General features: G+C 41.5%; 1 protein-coding gene across 7 annotated transcripts in view; it reads left to right on the top strand.

Annotated features, from left to right (window-relative positions):
* SLC24A2 (solute carrier family 24 member 2) overlaps nucleotides 1–20462 on the top strand; it is a 469645-nt gene that overhangs the window by 247085 nt on the left and 202098 nt on the right. For 6 of the 7 annotated variants that reach the window (XM_073542706.1, XM_073542707.1, XM_073542705.1 and 3 more), the window contains exons 4-5: nucleotides 17150–17182; nucleotides 20096–20204. In XM_073542706.1, the coding sequence (XP_073398807.1) occupies nucleotides 17150–17182; nucleotides 20096–20204 (142 nt within the window). The remainder of the gene's footprint in view (nucleotides 1–17149; nucleotides 17183–20095; nucleotides 20205–20462) is intronic. The other variant, XM_073542709.1, reaches the window with a different exon arrangement.

Genomic DNA, 20462 nt, shown 5'->3' on the forward strand with positions numbered 1-20462 from the left:
TTGGTGGATGGAGCGAGACATGATGTCCCAGATGTGCTCAATCGGATTCAGGTCTGGGGAACGGGCAGGCCAGTCCATAGCTTCAATGCCTTCATCTTGCAGGAACTGCTGACACAGTCCAGCCACATGAGGTCTGGCATTGTCCTTCATTAGGAGGAACCCAGGGCCAACCGCACCAGCATATGGTCTCACAAGGGGTCTGAGGATCTCATCTCGGTACCTAATGGCAGTCAGGCTACCTCTGGTGAGCATATGGAGGGCTGTGCGGCCCTCCAAAGAAATGCCACCCCACACCATTACTGACCCACTGCCAAACCAGTCATGCTGAAAGATGTTGCGGGCAGCAGATCGCTCTCCACGGCATCTCCAGACTGTCACGTCTGTCACATGTGCTCACTGTGAACCTGCTTTCATCTGTGAAGAGCACGGGGCACCAGTGGCGAATTTGCCAATCCTGGTGTTCTGTGGCAAATGCCAAGCATCCTGCACTGTGTTGGGCTGTGAGCACAGCCCCCATCTGTGGACGTCGGGCCCTCAGATCATCCTCATGGAGTCGGTTTCTAACTGTTTGTGCAGACACATGCACATTTGTGGCCTGCTGGAGGTCATTTTGCAGGGCGCTGGCTGAGGTAGCGATCTTACTGCTGGCTTGTTGCCCTCCTACGGCCCCCTCCACATCTCCTGGTAGCACCTCCAGCCTCTGGACACTACGCTGACAGACACAGCAAACCTTCTTGCCACAGCTTGCATTGATGTGCCATCCTGGATGAGCTGCACTACCTGAGCCACTTGTGTGGGTTGTAGAATCCGTCTCATGCTACCATGAGTGTGAAAGCACAACCAACATTCAAAATTGATCAAAACATCAGCCAGAAAGCATTGGTACTGAGATGTGGTCTGTGGTCCCCACCTGCAAAACCACTCCTTTATTGAGGGTGTCTTGATAATTGCCCATAATTTCCATCTGTTGTCTATTCATTTTGCACAACAGCATGTGAAATTGATTGTCAGTGTTGCTTTCTAAGTGGACAGTTTGATTTAACAGAAATTTGATTTACCTGGAGTTATCTATCAGTGACACACATATATGTTTATATTTCATAGAGAGATAGATAGAAGAATAGCCATTAGTTCATTTGTTAGCTTTTGTAAAATCAATGCAGGAGCCAACAGGATAGGAGACTTGGTTTACATACAGTAAAAACATGCATAATAGTTAGATATGTAGATGTCAGTGACCAATATAATTAGTATAGGGTGTGTGCAAATAATGGGACATGTGTGTATTTAATAAAAGAATCTTTTTGTGAAAAAAATGGCATAGGCTCCCGCGCAATTTTCTACGCCAGAGAGGGAAAGCCAGCGACTGAGGGCAGATATTCATAGCCTAGGAAGGGGCCATGGTTATTGCCCCCCCCGGCTACAAACATCTGCCCTCAGTCGCCCCAGAAATGGGCGCATCTCTAAGATGCGCCAATTCCGGCATTTAGCCTCTCTCTTCCCACTGCCCTGTAGTGGTGGCATATGGGGTAATAGTTGGGGGTTGATGCCACCTTTATATTGTATGGTGACAACAAGCCCAGCTTAGTAATGGAGAGGTGTCAATAAGAGTAAAAGTACCATTAGATAAATGATAACTATATGTGATACTAATCTACAATCAAAAAATATTAACAGCAAAAAAATGTAAAGTGCATTGTACAATTGCTGCAAAAATATATAAGTGCTTATATATGCATCATTCATTATCCATAATTCTGATCTCTGCACTGGTTTAAAATGCATCACAGCAGCAAAAAAATATAAAATGCATTGTGCAATTGCTGCAACACTAAATATGGGAGCACACAAATAAATAAATAAACAAACAACTATACCAGCATAAGGTAAAGTGCACCGTGCAAAAGCTGCATACTGTTTTATCAGTGCGCTCCCATATAAACCTCAACCAATGCTGGTAAGTTAATATAAACACCAGTATATAGTTAAACAGAATGATGTTACAAAGTAGATTACAGTAACTTACACCAAAATTGTCTTCACCCGGCAATCTGTAATACCCAGCCGTACCCCGACAGCACTGTTTCGCCTATCTGGCTTCCTCAAACAGGGGCATGTGACCTGACACTTGTAGACCAGTCCAACAAAGTCTGGATTCCAAATTGTCACTCCTTCTTTTCTGAGCCTTGCCGTGAGCCCAAACAGTTGTTTACCCCCACATATGGGGTATCTGCGTACTCAGGAGAAATTGCATAACAAATTTTGGGGTCCTTTTTCTCCTGTTATCCTTATGAAAATGAGAAATTTAGGGCTAAAAGAACATTTTTGTGGGAAAAAATAGTTTTGTTTTTTTTTTTACGGATCTACATTATAAACTTCTGTGAGGGGATTCAAGGTGCTCACTACACACCTAGATAAGTTCCCTAAGGCATCTAATTTCCAAAATGGTGCCACTTCTGGGAGGTTTCCACTGTTTAGGCACATCAGGAGCTCTCCAAACGCGACATGGCAACCAGCAATTTTTGCATTCAAAAGGTCAAATGGCGCTCCTTCCCTTCCAAGCCCTGCTGTGTGCCCAAACAATAATTTTCCCCCACATATGGGGTATCTGTGTACGCAAGAGAAATTGCACAACAAATTGTGTGGTGTAATTTATCCTGTTACCATTGAAAAGATGCAAAATTTGGGGCTAAAAAACATTTTAGGGAAAATGTTATTTGTTTTATTTTCATGGCTCAATGTTATAAACGTCTGTGAAGCACCTGGGGGAACAAGGTGGTAGCCACACATCTAGATAAGTTCCGAATCCTGCCGTGTGCCCAAACAGTGGTTTTCCCCAACATATGGTGTATTGGCATATTCAGGAGAAATTGCACAACATATTTTATGGTCTATTTTTTCCTATTACTCTTGCAAGAAAAAATATTTGATCTAAAATGAAATTTTTGTGACAAAAAGTTAAATGTTCATTCTTTCCTTCCACATTCCAAAAATCCTGTGAAGCACCTGAATTGTTAATAAACTTCTTGAATGTGGTTTTGAGCAACTTGAGGGGTGCAGTTTTTAGAATTGTGTCACTTTTGGATACTTTCTGTCATATACAGTGAGTACGGAAAGTATTCAGACCCCTTTAAATTTGTCACTCTTTGTTTCATTGCAGCCATTTGGTAAATTCAAAAAAGTTCATTTTTTTTCTCAGTAGTATACAATCTGCACCCCATCTTGACTGAAAAAAAACAGAAATGTAGACATTTTTGCAAATGTATTAAAAAAGATTAACTGAAATATCACATGGTCATAGCTATTCAGACCCTTTGCTCAAACACTCATATTTAATTCACATGCTGTCCATTTCCTTGTGATCCTCCTTGAGATGGTTCTACTCCTTCATTGGAGTCCAGCTGTGTTTAGTTAAACTGATAGGACTTGATTTTTAAAGGCACCCACCTGTCTATATAAGATCTCACAGTTCACAGTGCATGTCAGACCAAATGAGAATCATGAGGTCAAAGGAACTGGCCAAGGAGCTCAGAGACATAATTGTGGCACGGCACAGATCTGGCCAAGGTTACAAAAGAATTTCTGCAGTACTCAAGGTTCCTAAGAACACAGTGGTCTCCATAATCCTTATATGGAAGAGGTTTAGCACCACCATAAGTCTTCCGAGACCTGGCCGTCAAGCCAAACTGAGCAATCGTAGAAGAGTCTTAGTGAGAGAGGTAAAGAAGAACCCCACTGCAGCTCTCCACCAGTCGAGCCTTTATAGCAGAGTGGCCCGACGGAAGCCTCTCCTCAGTTCAAGACATATGAAAGTCCACATAAAGTTTGCTAAAAAACACATGAAGGACTCCCAGACTATGAAAAATAAGATTCTCTGGTCTGATGAAATGAAGATAGAACTTTTTGGTGATAATTCTAAATGTTATGTATGGAGAAAACCATGCACTGCTCATCACCTGCCCAATACAATCCCAACAATGAAACATGGTGGTGGCAGCATCATGCTATGGGAGTGTTTTTCAGCTGCAGGGACAGGACGACTGGTTGCAATTGAAGGAAACATGAATGTGGTCAAGTACAGAGATATCCTGGATGAAAACCTCTTCCAGAGTGCTCTGGTCCTCAGACTTGGCCAAAGGTTCACCTTCCAACAAGACAATGACCCTACGCACACAACTAACATAACAAAGGAGTGGCTTCAGAACAACTCTGTGACCATTCTTGAATGGCCCAGCCAAAGCCCTGACCTAAACCCAATTGAGCATCTCTGGAGAGACCTGAAAATGGCTGTCCACCAACCTGACTGAACTGGAGAGGATCTGCAAGGAAGAATGGCAGAGGATCCCCAAATCCAGTGTGAAAAACTTGTTGCATCATTCCCAAGAAGACTCATGGCTGTACTAGTTCAAAAATGTGCTTCTACTCAATACTGAGCAAAGGGTCTGAAATAATACTTATGACCATATGATATTTCATTTTTTCTTTTTTAATAAACATGCAAAAAATTTTATATTTGTTTTTTTTCTCAGTCAAGATGGGGTGCAGAATGTACATTAATGAGAAAATAAGTGAACTTTTTTGAATTTACCAAATGTCTGCAATGATCAAAGAGTGACAAATTTAAAGGGGTCTGAATACTTTCCGTACCCACTGTAGACCCCTCAATGTTGTCACTTCAAATGTGGTGTGATCCATAAAAAAATGATTTTGCAATTTTTGTTGGAAAAATGAGAAATTACTAGTCAAATTTAACCCTTACAACTTCCTAAGGAAAAAAAATATGTTTAACATAATAGATAGATAGATAGATAGATAGATAGAGAGATAGATAGATAGTGTAGGGATTCGCTCTGGTAGGCAATAGCAGTAATGAGGCAACACACAGGCATAAAGTCCAATTTCAGTGGCTTTAATGTCACTCAGTAACCAGCAGCTTAACAAAACATAAGGGAAATAAAACACATACTCCAGCTTGGAGAACCACTGGTCCCAGACTCACCCCTTGCACGGGACGGACGTAAATAAGCAGCTGCCAGGTGCCATTCCCAGGATTCTTCCGAGTCTTGCTGCAATAGTCCTGCAGCACGGGAATCCTATATACAAGTTCCAGGCTGAGTCCACACAAGTTCCTGTAGCTTCCAGAAACACTCACACTGTGGCAATCACCAACCTCCATTACATAGGGCCTAACCCCTCCCACCAGTGAGGTAGACATCACATGGGCTGATCACGTGACCCTGACATCAATCGCAGGTCCCGTCTTTAAGGAAAAACCCGGCCAAACATTAATCTGCTAGGAGAAACATATCTTCCATCCAGTAAAACACCCTTTACTGTACCACATACCTCCCCTCTATGTTGAACCCTAGAGGGGTGGACACATGACATACAGTGAACTCTGGACAGGGCATCTGCATTCCCCTGTAGTCTGCCTGCACGATGTTCTACTTAAAATTTAAAGTTTTGCAGGAACAGGAACAACCTGGTGACTCGGGCATTCCTCTCCTTAGCTTGACTCATCCACGTAAGAGGGGAATGATTGGTCACCAACCGAAATGTTCTCCCCAGCAAATAGTAGCGCAACAATTCCAGGGCCCACTTGATGGCCAGGCACTCTCTCTCCACAATACTGTACCGGGTTTCAGCTGGAGTAAGTTTCCGGCTTAGGAAGCTAACAGGATGCTCTTCCCTGTTAACTTCCTGAGACAGCACGGCACCAAGGCCTACAGAAGTTTATAATGCCCGGGCGTGAAAATAAAAAAAATCATATTTTTTCCACAAACATGATCATTTAGTCCCCAATTTTTTTATTTTCCCAAAGGTACCAGGGGAAATTGGACCGCAAAAGTTGTTGTCCAATTTGTCCTGAGTACGCTGATACCTCATATGTGGGAGAAAACTACTGTATGGGCACACGGCGGGGCTCGGAAGGGAAGTAGTGACGTTTTGGAATGCAGACTTTGATGGAATGGTCTGCGGGTGTCATGTTGCCTTTGGAGAGCCCCTGATGTACCTAAACAGTGGAAACCCCCCACAAATGACACCATTTTGGAAACTAGACCCCCTAAGGAACTTATCTAGATGTGTGGTGAGCACTTTGAACCCCCAAGGGCTTCACAGAAGTTTATAATGCCTGGGCGTGAAAATAAAAAAATCGTATTTTTTCCACAAACATGATCATTTAGTCCCCAATTTTTTTATTTTCCCAAGGGTACCAGGAGAAATTGGACCCCAAAAGTTGTTGTCCAATTTGTCCTGAGTACGCTGATACCTCATATGTGAGAGAAAACTACTGTATGGGCCCATGTCGGGGCTCGGAAGGGAAGTAGTGACGCTTTGGAATGCAGACTTTGATGGAATGGTCTGCGGGTGTCATGTTGCCTTTGGAGAGACCCTGATGTACCTAAACAGTGGAAACCTTCCACAAATGACACCATTTTGGAAACTAGACCCCCTAAGGAACTTATCTAGATGTGTGGTGAGCACTTTGAACCCCCAAGTGCTTCACAGAAGTTTATAACATCCGGGCGTGAAAATAAAAAATCATATTTTTTTCCACAAAAATTATATTTTTGCCCCCAATTTTTTATTTTCCTAAGGGTAACAGGAGAAATTGGACCCCAAAAGTTGTTTTGCAATTTGTCCTGAGTAGGCTGATACCCCATATGTCGGGGTAAAACACTGTTTGGGTGCATGGCAGAGCTTGGAAGGGAAGGAGCACCATTTGACTTTTTCAACGCAGAATTGGCTGGAATTGAGATCAGATGCCATGTTTCGTTTGGAGAGCACCTGATGTGCCCAAACAGTGGAAAGCCCCAATTCTAACTCCAACTCTAACCCCAACACACTCCTAACCCTAATCTCAGCCCTATCGCGGTGTGTGTTTGATCGCGGTGTGCTAGGGGTTAACGTGTCGGGGGCGGTCCGTGACCGCCCCTGACACATTGTGCCGGGTGTCAGCTGTGATAACCAGCTGACAACCGGCCGCGATCCGCGGCGCTCACCACGTGGGCGCCGCTGATCGCTATGACGTAATATTCCGTCCATGGGAATTTGGTCCCAGGTCACATGGATGGAATATTACATCCATTGTAGGAAAGGGGTTAAAGAAGTATCTGACCACTATGTTTTTGAAAACAAACTATCCCTGAAAAGGCCTTAAAAACACCCCAAAAATATGAAAAAGCTCTGTGTGAAACCAACCTAAGAGCAGGGCCGGACTGGCCATCTGGCAATTCTGGCAAATGCAAGAAGGGCCTATCTGGTTGTGGGCCGCCTTGTCTGCTACATTGTTAACAGAATCTGTGTTCTCAAGACACCCATACCGTTAAGAGTTTTGACAAAGCAGAAAGTCGCTGACTCCGTCACTTACCCCAGCAGGCCACGGGTATCATTTAGAAATATTGGTCTTGTAGTAAATCTTGCTTTCCTCCATCCAGGGTAATATTAGTAATATATCCAATGGTGCTTGGGGACAGTGACAGCATGGGCCTGTGTGATTTCAAATGCCAGGGCTGAATTTCAGCCCCAGTCCATACCTGCCTAAGAATATGTTTCCACAGTCAGTAAACGCTGTGGATTAGACGCTGCGTACATCCGCAGCATCCAGATGTTACAGTATAGTGGAGGGGCTTTTATGAAATCCCAGCTCCACTATGCGTGCAGGGACACCTCCGGCTTCCCTGCGTAACCAGACGTGCGGCGCGTCTTTCTAGACCACAGCATGTCTATTTATCTGGCAGAGACGCGGAATGCGCATGGTTCAGTGAACACATGCGGAATCACCGCGTGTACAAAAGCCGACAGCGCTTTGGACGGAGCTGTGTCCAAAGCGCTGCCAATACTGACCGTGGAAACATACCCTAATGGTGAAATAAAGAGGGTGCACCGTGCACTTGCATGTTATAGAATGTTGTAGCCTTATTGTTTCCAAGATGTATTAGCCTTTTCCTTTTTTCATTATGTTAACCAGTTTTTTTTATTTTTATTTTTTATCTGTTTGCTAAACATTATTTTATCACACTTTATAGTCTAACATTAGCATGCACCAAGAATAGGTACATATAAGCCATACTGAAAACAAATAGCAGTCTTTATTGGACATCTTAATAGCTTAATTGGCCTTAAGGATTGCTATTCTTACAAGCCCTTTTGAGCTTGTCAAATCCTTCAGCATGTGCTTTTCACATGAGGGATCTCCCATAGGAAACCTATGCAGGTCAAGAGTCCTGACCTCTTTATCACTGTGATAACTAGGTTACAATTCACAGTAAAGTAAATATATCAACATTTTCATCATGTCAGAAGAAAGGATTGGTCACTTTTTTTAGCCATATGTCTAAAGATATATTATCTGATTATCGCTACTATTGTGGTCTTGCATGAACAATTTCAATGGGACAGCTAACATGTGATTGCTGGACATACTAATGCTGATTATTTAACCCCTTAGTGACCGAGCCAATTTGGTACTTAAACACCAAGCCAATTTTTACAATTCTGACTACTGTCACTTTATGAGGTTATACAGTGCCTTTGCGAAAGTATTTGGCCCCCTGGAACTTTTCAACCTTTTTCCAGATATCATGCTTCAAACATAAAGATACCAAATGTAAATTTTTGGTTAAGAATCAACAACAAGTGGGACACAATTGTGAAGTTCAACGAAATTTATTGGTTATTTTAAATTTTTGTGGAAATTCAAAAACTGAAAAGTGAGGCGTGCAATATTATTCGGCCTCTTTACTTTCAGTGCAGCAAACTCACACCAGACGTTCACTGTGGATCTCTGAATGATCCAATGTTGTCCTAAATAACTAATGATGATAAATATAATCCACCTGTGTGTAATCAAGTCTCCGTATAAATGCACCTGCTCTGTGATAGTCTCAGGGTTCTGTTTGAAGCACAGAGAGCATCATGAAGACCAAGGAACACAGCAGGCAGGTCCGTGATACTGTTGTGGGGAAGTTTAAATGCGGATTTGGATACAAACTGATTTCCAAAACTTTAAACATCCCAAAGAGCTCTGTGCAAGCAATCATATTGAAATGGAAGGAGTATCATACCACTGCAAATCTACCAAGACCCGGCTGTATCTCTAAACTTCCATCTCAAACAAGGAGAATACTGATCAGAGATGTAGCCAAGAGGCCCATGATCACTCTGGATGAACTGCAGAGATCTACAGCTGAGGTGTGACAGTCTGTACATAGGACAACAATCAGTCATACACTGCACAAATCTGGCCTTTATGGAAGAGTGGCAAGAAGAAAGCCATTTCTCAAAGATATCCATAAAAAGTGTTGTTTAAAGTTTGCAACAAGCAACCTGGGAGACACACCAAACATGTGGAAGAAGGTGCTCTGGTTAGATGAAACCAAAATCGAACTTTTGGCAACAATGCAGTCAAGATGGGGTGCAGAGTGTACATTAATGAGAAAAAAAATGAACTTTTGGAATTTACCAAATGGCTGCAATGAAAGAAAGAGTGAAAAATTTAAAGGGGTCTCAATACTTTTTGTACCCACTGTACACCCCTGTCTGCTGTAGTCAGAATTGCCCACAGCAATCTCACGTGTCGAACAGTCACATCGGTTAGACACTGACAGGTGCGTCATCACTGATGAGCTCCTGTGATCTCACTTAGGCTGGAGTCTAACACAAGCTATAAAAAAATCGGTCCGTTTTTAGTGGACCAGAATCGCACAAATGTTTCATGAACAGTGATCCGTATGTCATCCAATTGGAATGCGAGGATTCTCGTATCTAAGCATCCGTGTGACATCTGTATAGCATCCGTACAACAAAATTTTCTCGCCGGCTTGCAAAGTGAACATATAATGGAGCCCAATGACAGGTTAAAACACAAGCGAAAGTATAGACATAGACACATTACAAAACCCGACATGAAATGACACATGGTTTACATACAGTAAACCATTTCATTTCATTTATTTTTTTATATGTCTTTGACTAGTAATTAGATTAGGGTATGTGTGTAAAATTTGGGACATGTAGGTGTTAAATTAAGGGGTTAATTCATTGAAAAAAATTGCGTGGGCTCCCACGGTAATTTCTCCGCCAGAGAGAGAAAGCCAGTGAGGGCAGATTTTTATAGCCTAGAGAGGGACCATTGTTTTTGCCCCCCCCCCCCCCTGGCTAAAAAGATCTGTCCCCAGCCACCCCAGAAAAGGCGCATCTACAAGATGCGCCTTTTCTGGCACTTAGCCTCTCAATTCCCATTGCCTTTAACGGTGGCTAATGGGTTAATAATAATGGGTTAATGTCACCTTGCTATTGAAAGGTGACATTAAGCTGGGTTAATAATGGAGAGGTGTCAATAAGATACCTATCCAATATTAACCCTAGAATAGTAAAGGGTTAAAAACACACACATTAATTAGAAATTCTTTTAATGAAATAATCACACCAAGTTTTTGACCGCATTTATTAATCTGCTAATCCAAAAGAATCCCTTGTCCTGTAAAAAACAAAAAATAAAAAAACAACAATATACATACCTCTCTGCCGTTCAGTCAGGTCCCCCTCTGCAATCCATGACAAGGGGTTAACTAGTTTATAACAGGGACTGGTGCTAATGCGACCGACCCGCTGTAAACCACTGCAGAATGAATTAATTCATCTCTGCGAAGCCTCCCCGGCTGACCGGAGATGAACTAATAAGTGTGGGAAAGTTTCTGAACTTTTTCCCATGCTCATCAGTTCACCACAGGGCAGCCGGGGACTCCGCGCAGCCTCAGTGACATCAGCGGTAGATTTTTTTATCTCATACCACTTGTTCGTTCTTCTCGCTAGTGTGACTCTGACCTTAGGGCACCACCGTTGTGTGAGAACTTTCTCATCTCAGCTCAGTGCTACACACTGCAGGAGTGATTACATCTTGTGTCAGTGTGTAGTCGGCTGTCCTTGAGAGCGGTCACATCAGCAACTGTTCTCAAAGTCATCAGGATCTTAGTGGGACATTATGGATTATTATCTTCTCGGAGGACAAGTGAGTAATATTATTGTGTATTATTTGAATTCATTTACAGGAGAAGTTGGTTTCAATGGACTGGGCAATGATGTGAGTATGGTTTAATGAAGATTGATTAAAAGGAATCTGTGTCATTATTTCAATTAAAGGAATTTATTCTGTGTGCGTTTTTTTTATAATATCACTATGGAGTTAGTAATGGGGTTTCTTATAAACGCCTCTCCATTACTAACCTCTGGACTTGATGTCACTTGACAATACAAAGGTGACATCCACCCCCCCAACTATCACCCCACTTGCCACTGCACCAGGGCAAAAGGGTAAAATGAGGCTAAGTTCCAGAATTGGTACATCTTATGTATGCGCCTTTTATGCGGCAGCTCAGAGCTGTTGTTGTTAGTCTGGGAGGGGGCCAAAATCCATGGCCCTTCCTAGGTTATTAACCCCTTTCTGACATCGGACGGGATAGTGCGTCTGATGTCAGTATCCCCCACTTTGAGGTGGGCTCTGTCTGTGAGCCAACCTCAAAGCCGGAACATGTCAGCTGTTTTCAACAGCTGACATGTGCCCGCAGTAGGCGCGGGCGGAATCCCGATCTGCCCACTCCTATTAACTAGATAATGCCGCTGTCAAACTCTGACAGCGGCATTTAACGCGTGCTTCTGGCCGTCGGGCCTGAAATACGCGCACTGCTGACCCCCGTCACGTGATAGGCGGTCATCGGTGCGTCAGCATAACAACCAGAGGTCTCCTTGCTGTAATTCTATATAGAGGTGATGTCACAACCATTTTTGGATCTGTGGCAGATCTGCATTCTCACATTAAAACTTTTTTCCTTTCAGGCCATCGGGGGTTAATAATCAGTTTTCCCCCCGGTGGCCGCTGGTGTAATTGCATTGCTAGGTGAGTTTGCTGATGCAGGTGGTGACCACTCCCACGCTCCTTTAAAAGGTCACCTGGTGCATCAGCTGACTGTTGGTTATACAGGTCCTTTGGAAACCAACCGTGCTGAAGATAGGAGCTTTCTGGTGCAGTGGTGCTTCAGCTGTATGCTGTGATCGGGTGCCTTACTCTACTGTGCGGTGCATTGCAGCAGAGAAAGCTAAATGTTGTTTGTCTTACCTTGCCTGTTATATTTCTTCCCTTGGTGTTGTATTAGTTCAGCGGTGGTACCAGTGTCCGCACTTGCCAATTCCCTACTTAGGGATAGGTGCAGGGCAAGTGAGGGCTAAGGTATCTGCTCGGCGACAGTTTGAAAGAATCCGTATAGGGACGTCAGGATAGACCAGGGCACAGCCTCAGGAGAGTGCAGGAGGTATCCATTCCCTATCGCAGGGTCCACCGTTGTAATTGTGTCCCCGGTGTTCCCTTGTTTGTTTGCTGTTTGGTGACCGACCAATTGCTGGGTCGTGTCACACAGGGCCAGTCACTTCGTGACAGGCGATCTGAGCATCGCCTCTATGTAGCAGAGCCGATCACGTTGTGGCAGCTTCAAGCCTCCCATGGAGGCTATTGAAGCATACCAAAACTTAAAGAAAAATAGTTTTAAAAATATAAAAAAATTTAAAAAATAAAAGTATAAATCACTCCCCTTTAGCCCCATTCAAAATAAAACAATTAAAAAAAATCACACATACACATATTAGGTATCGCCGCGTTCAGAATCGCCCGATCTAGCAATAAAAAAAAGGTTTAACCTGATCGCTAAATGGTGTAGAGGGAAAAAATTTGAAACGCCAGAATTATGTTTTTTTGTCGCAGCAATATATTGCATTAAAATGCAATAATGGTCGATCAAAAGAACATATCTGCAGAAACGTGGTATCATTAAAAACGTCAGCTCGGCGCCCAAAAAATTAGCCCTAACCCAACCCGAGATCATGAAAAATGGAGACGCTACAGGTCTCAGAAAATGGCGCCATTTTTTTTGTTTTAGCAAACTTTGGAATTTTTTTTCACCACTTAGATAAAAAAGAACCTAGACATGTTTGGTGTCTATGAACTCGTAATAACCTGGAAAATCATAATAACAGGTCAGTTTTAGCATTTAGTGAACCTAGCAAAAAAGCCAAACAAAAAACAAGTGTGGGATTGCACTTTTTTTTGCAATTTTACCGTACTTGGAATTTTTTCCCGTTTCCTTTTACACAGTATGTAAAACCATGGTGTTGTTCAAAAGTACAACTTGATCTGCAAAAAATAAACCCTCACATGGCCATATTGACATAAAATAAAAAAGTTATGACTCTGGAAAGAAGGGGAGTGAAAAACAAGTTCTGGTCATGAAGGGGTTAATATCAGCTTGCAGCCTTTGCTGGTTATATTTTATATGGGGACCTTACATCAATTTTTTGGGGGGTCCCCCTGTAAACTAGCCAGTAAAAGCATAGCAAACTGTGAGCTGATATTGATAGCCTGGGAACCTTTATGGCTATTGAATCCTTCCCAGAATTTTAATATGAGCCCTTAGCCATTGGCTGCTGGTTCTGAAAATTACATGGATGACCACGCAATTTTTTTAAATTTAATTCGTAATTTTAGACACGATGTACACAGCGGGCATTGAATATAACTCAAGAAAGTTCCAGCTCACCCGTGATTGCATTGCACTGTCTTCAGGAGCTCGGACCCGCTGTGTCCAAGCGTTTAACAATCCAGAGAAAAGAGAAATGTCCACTTCAATTGATTCCGTGAAGATCATATTTTATTCACGCAAATTGTTACATAGAGGATAAAATCTTCAGTGCAGTAAATGACAGAAGCTGATATCAACGCGTTTCTGGAAACTTCTGTGAAGCACTTGGGGGTTCAAAATGCTCACCACACGTCTAGATAAGTTCCTTGAGGGGTCTAGTTTCCAAAATAGGGTCACTTGTGGGGGGTTTCCACTGTCCAATCACATCAGGGACTCTCCAAACACGACATGGCGTCCGATCTCAATTCCAGACAATTTTGCATTGAAAAAGTCAAACGGCGCTCCTTCTCTTCCGAGCTTTGCCATGCGTCCAAACAGTGGTTTACCCCCACATATGGGGTATCAGCGTACTCAGGACAAATTGCGCAATAACTTTTGGGGTCCTGTTTCCCTTGGGAAAATAAAAATTGGGGGTGAAAAGATCATTTTGATGATTTATTTTATTTTATGGCTGTACATTATAAATTTCTGTGAAGCCCTTGGGGGTTCAAAGTTCTCACCACACATCTAGATAAGTTCCTTGGGGGGGTCTATTTTCCAAAATGGTGTCATTTGTGAGGGTTTCCACTGTTTAGGCACATCAGGGGCTCTCCAAACATGACATGGCGTCTGGTCTCAATTCCAGACAATTTTGAAAAAGTCAAACGGCGCTCCTTCACTTCCAAGCACTGCCATGCGCTGAAACAGTGGTTCCCCCCACATATCAGGTATCAGCGTACTCATGACAAATCGCACAATAACTTTTGGGGTCCAATTTCTCCTGTTACCCTTGTTAAAATAAAAAAAATTGGACCTGAAGTAATTTTTTTGTGAAAAAAAGTTAAATGTTCATTTTTTTTAAACATTCAAAAAATTCCTGCGAAGCACCTGAAGGGTTAATAAACTTCTTGAATGTGGTTTTGAGCACCTTGAGGGGTGCAGTTTTTAGAATGGTATCACTTTTGGGTATTTCCTATCATATAGACCCTTCAAAAAGTCACTTCAAATGTGATGTGGTCCCTAAAAAAAAAATGGTGTAAAAATGAGAAATCGCTGGTCAACTTTTAACCCTTATAACTTCCTAACAAAAAAAATCTTGGTTCCAAAATTGTGCTGATGTAAAGTAGACATGTGGAAAATGTTACTTATTAAGTTTTTTGTGTGCCATATCTCTGTGATTTGAGGGCATGAAAATCCAAAGTTGGAAAATGGCGAAATTTTCAACATTTTCTCCAAATTTCTGGGTTTTTTTCACAAATAAGCACAAGTTATATCAAAGAAATTTTACCACTAACATGAAGTACAATATATCACGAGCAAACATTGTCAGAATCACCAGGATCCATGGAAGCATTCCAGTTATTACCTCATAAAGGGACAGTGGTCAGAATTGTAAAAACTGGCCCTGTCATTAACGTGTAAACCACCCTTGGGGGTTAAGGGTTCTTTTACACTTGCCGTATTTTGCCAATAGATTTCTATGGGGCCACAAAAATGGCCCTCAAAAGTTCATTGGAGCGCCGTGTCCCATATGGCCGTGAGAGCCGTATATACAGCCCTGAAAAAATATCGAGCTTGCTTGATATTTTTCACGGCTCACGGACGCAATACATTTCAATGGTACCGCAAAAACATCCGTAGCTTATTATTTGCGGATCGCCATATTTTTCCCACCAATTTATTACAACAGGGAAAAAGGGCGATCTGATAAGGTTTTTTGCGGTCCGTTTTTGAGGGAGACTGCAAAAATCACGACAATACAGCCCGCAAAAACGGGCCGCAAAAAAAACGATAAATGTAATAGAAGCCTTATGGCCCTGAATTTTATATTCATTAAAATAATTGATAATCAGAACCTAAGATAAAAACAATATAAACAAATATTCTGCAGTAAGTAAATGAACAAATAAATAAATAGTAATTGTCTTGTAAATAACATAGGGTACTTGGTTTACACTATTTTGATCAAAAGAGAGTAAAAGCCTTCCCACATTATCTTTTGATCAAAATAGTGTCAACTAATTGACACTACTATGTACTATTATAATTTACTCATTAACTTACTGCAAGGTATTTTCTCATTTTATCAATTATTTTAATGAAGTAAGTCAGGGCCCAGTTTTTAAAAAGTTCTGAAATGTCTTCGAGACTGGAACAAAATTGTGACCAGTGGCAGTCTGAGTACTGAGATCTTCACCAATAACATGATTGAAAGGACATTCTGCCAAGCACCACACCTCTTTGTCTCCAGTTGGTTTTCCCCGAGAGCTTACAATGTACTCTCTTTGGCCTTTAGTCAGAGAATAGCTGAAAGTGAAGCTGGTATATATTACATGTCAGAAGTTTTTCTACAATTGAGATATTAAAAAGATTTTTCATTTTTCTTACCTAAATAAATGATTTGGGGCTAAAAATTTTATTTTGTTAAAAATGTTGATGTTATTTTTATAGGCTCCTGGTTTTTCTGCACTGTTAACTTTGATGCGGTCCGAACTTACAAACTCTCAAACAGAATGAGATCACCATTTTGCAGCTAGGAATAGACAATGTAAGACAGAGGCTATAAAAAGTCAATGGTTCAAATCTATTTTATGGAGCTTAATGGGAACCTGTCACCAGGTTTGGCCGATACGAGTTACGGCCACTGCCTTTCAGAGTTTATCTACAGCATTCTATAATGCTGTAGATAAACTCCCTATCCGACCTGCAAGAGAAGAAAATAATTTTTATTATACTGACCTGGGGGGCAGTCCAGTCTGATGGGTGTCGCAGGTCCTGGTCCTACGCCTTGCATCTTCTTGTGATGCCGTCCTCCTGCTTGCATCATGCCTCCACGGCATCGCGCTCCTGCGCAAGCGTACTTATCTGCCCTGTTGAGGGCAGAAGAAAGTACTGCAGTGCGCAGACGCCGGGAAAGGTCAAAGAGGCCCAGCGCCTGTGCACTGCTCTACTTTGCTCTGCCCTCAAAAGGCCAATAAGTACGCCTGTGCAGGAGCGCAATGCCGGGGAGTCATGAAGCAAGCAGGAGGGCAGCATTGCAAGAAGATAGGAGGCGCCGGACCAGGACCTGCGACACCCATTGGACCTGACCACCCTGCAGGTGAGTATAATAACTTATTTTTCTTCTCTTGCAGGTCGGATCGGGGGCTTATCTACAGCATTATGCTGTAGATAAGACTTGAAAGGCAGCGGCTGCATCTTATATCGGCCAAACATGTTCGCTTTAATTGCAAAAATTATTTTTAGCCCCAAATAAATGTTTTTAAATAAATAAAAATGTTCCCAAAGTGGACAGCCTGTTTAGTGTAATTTTGTTGTTGCCAAATTAACAAGTGGTTAGTGTAAATAATGGATCATCTTATGTCTTTGAGTAGGCTATTTAAGCAAATAGTTTTATGTCATGTCTCAAAATGTGCAGAAATGCTGTTCTACAAATGTTTAATATTAATAAACAAAGTATACTTTTTCTTTTCATGCAGACTTTGTCTGAGACTATCACAACCCCTAATAAGGTTAGTATCTAAAATTACAGATTATACTATGTGTCCTGAGAATAAAAAAAAAAATCCCTTTTACAGTTGTGCTCAAAAGTTTACATACCTTGGCAGAATTTTTGCTTTCTTTGCCTTTTTTCAGAGAATATGAATGATGACACTAAAACTTTTTCTCCACTCATAGTTAGTGGCTCGGTGAAGCCATTTATTGTCAAACTACTGTGTTTTTCTCTTTTTAAATCATAATGACAATCCAAAACATCCAAATGACCCTGATCAAAAGTTCAAATACCCTTGACTTTGGCTTGATAACATGCACAGGATTTGACACAAATCAGTTTGAATGGCTACTAAAGGTAGCATCCTCATCTGTGACCTGTGACAAATGCCTGGAAAATTGTTTGGGATGCAAAGAAAAACCCACAAATAGTATCAGCTGAAATACTGGACTCTCTGAAAACTAGGGGTGTGGCTGTTTCAAGATGCACAATAAGGAGGCACTTGAAGAAAAATGGGCTGCATGGTCGAGTCGCCAGAAGAAAGCCATTACTGCGCAAATGCCACAAAGTATCTTGCCTACAATACACAAAACAGCACAGAGATGAGCCTCAAAACTTCTGGAACAGGTAATTTGGCGTGATGAGACCAAAACTAAACTTTTTGGCCACAACCATAAACGTTACATTTGGAGAGAGGTCAACAAGGCCTATGTTGAAAGGAACACCATTCCTACTGTAAAGCATGGAGGTGGATCGCTGATGTTTTGGGGATGTGTGAGCTACAAAGTCACTGGAAAGTTTCAAAGTGGGGCAGCACGGTGGCTCAATGATTAGCACTGTAGCCTTGCAGTGCTGGAGTCTTGGTTTCAAATCCCACCAAGGACAACCTCTGCAAGGAGTTTGTATGTTCTCCCCGCGTTTGCGTGGGTTTCCTCCAGGTACTCCAGTTTCCTACCACATTCCAAAGTCATACTGTATTAATAAATGGGGTATGTGAACTTTTGATCTGGGTCATTTGGCTTTCTTCTGGCAACTCGACCATGCAGCCCATTTTTCTTTAAGTGCCTCCTTATTTTGCATCTTGAAACAGCCACACAGTATTTCAGCTTATGTTGTTTGTGGATTTTTCTTTTCATACCAAACAATTTTCCTGGCATTTGTCACAGGTCAAAGATGAGGATGTTACCTTTAGTAGCCATTCAAACCCATTTGTGTCAACTTCTGTGCATGCTATCAGGCCAAAATCACCATGGTATGTAAACTTTTGATCAGGGTCATTTGGATGTTTTAGGTTGTCATTATGATTTAAAAAGAGAAAACACAGTAGCTTGACAATAAATGGCTTCACCCAATCTCTAACCATGAGTGGAGAAAAAGTTTTGCTGTTATCATCCAAATTCTCTGAAAAAAGGCCAAGAAAGCAAAAATTCTGCCGGGATATGTAAACTTTTGAGCACAACTGTATATCCTTGCTGCTAATCTACGTGTATCCTGAACTTAAATCCACAAAAACTTTCGTAAACAAGACATTAAAAAATATGAAGGATTTTAAGGGTGGTACAGCACAGCCCACATTTGAATGGATCTGCAGCATCCAGAAGTGACCACTACACAGTTGATGGAGCTGTACTGTTCAGCTCTCTAACTGCTAAGATTCTGCCGCCGCCAGCACTGAGAGAGGCTGATTGATTGGGCTGCCAATGTTGGAACCCCACAATTTGCTAACCTATTTTATGGATACATAATCAAAATAAAAGTAGTGGAACAACCCTTTGAAGGGGTTACCTAAAGTTCATAAATGGAATGACTGCAAAGTGCTTGTAAAAACAAATAACCTTGCAATTTACCTCTTATTAAAAATACTCTCTATTTTCAAGGATTTTTAGTTTTATTGTGTCCAGATTGTTTCCTAGGCTTTTTGCCACCGTGCAGTTTCAGAGTGGCTGGCAACTTAGCCAAGGAGAGCTCTATGCTTTAGGTCATGCTCATGTCACTCTGAAGCTGGGCGGATATTTAGATAGTGCCCATTCGCTTCTTCCAGCTTTGCCTCTGCTTTCTGCAAGGAAGAGTGCTCAGTTCAAACTAGTGTTGTGATTATACCACTGTTCTGAACTGTCAATCTTTAGGTGCGTTCCACCTCCGGCAACCAGTTAGCCTCTTGGCAGAGGAGTGATGTGCTTCTGATGATTGAAGCTGCGAACACTTGTTTAATATTGCAGTAGTGGAAATCTATCTGGTGTTATAAGCAACTGATTCAATAAATATTTGGTGAACAACTCAAGATTTTCCTTTAAAAATGGTTGAATATACCGAATTACTCCTAAAACTAAATTGAACATTTTTATCAGTCATTCAAATTCCTATATTTATTTTGCGATACTTGTCCTAGTAAGGCACATACAAGCATTATATCAAAATAGTTTTCCGTAGTGTGTACAAAAGTGGTGGTAAAACTACTCTTTAGTTACAGGATTGTCAAAATGTGCAACAATGTTAAGGGATAAATATTTACAGTGGATCACTGTTGGGCAGTACCAGTCCCAATTAACCGACAAACAAACCACTTGTTTATTGGGTGGATTATTTTTAAGCAAGCCTAAAAATCATCCTTCTCGGCAGCACATCATGTTGTATGATGTGCTGTTTGCTGTTTAGTATACTCTATGCACACCGAATGATCGTACCAACAATCAATCATTCTGTGTGCATGACATATCTAATCACACTATTAAATGACCACCAATTGGCCTGCTTTTAGCTAATCAGTGATCATTTATTCTAAATGAACCATATGATATGAAATTTATGAATTGTTGATGGAAGTAAAATTGTGAATAGAATCCTTGAGTACAATGCAGAAGTTATATATCTTTGGGTGCTACTGACTGACAAAGTATTCCTATTGGCTATGATTTCTTTATTGTTTTCCCAGACAAGACCAAGATTACAGCGTGGTGGCAGCTCAGCCTCTCTACATAACAGTCTCATGAGGAACAGCATATTCCAGCTAATGATACACACACTTGATCCTCTTTCTGAAGGTAAATCAGATTTATATACCTTCAATCAGATATGCTTCCTTTTGCCATTGATTTAAAGAGACTCTATAAGAATAGAATGACTGTTCAAACCAAGTGCAGGCACTCGGTGCATCATGGTGTGGCCAAACATTTAAAGAGTAACCATCATTTTAATGTTTAGTTAATAAATCAATAGTACATGTGAAAATAAGCAACTTTGTAATATTTCAGAATTTCTTTCTCTTCCAAAATTGATTATTTTTTTTATTATGATCAAAA

This window comes from Dendrobates tinctorius, unplaced genomic scaffold (assembly GCF_039654945.1).
Source record: "Dendrobates tinctorius isolate UK_male_01 unplaced genomic scaffold, ASM3965494v1 ptg000128l, whole genome shotgun sequence".
NCBI lineage: Eukaryota > Metazoa > Chordata > Amphibia > Anura > Dendrobatidae > Dendrobates > Dendrobates tinctorius.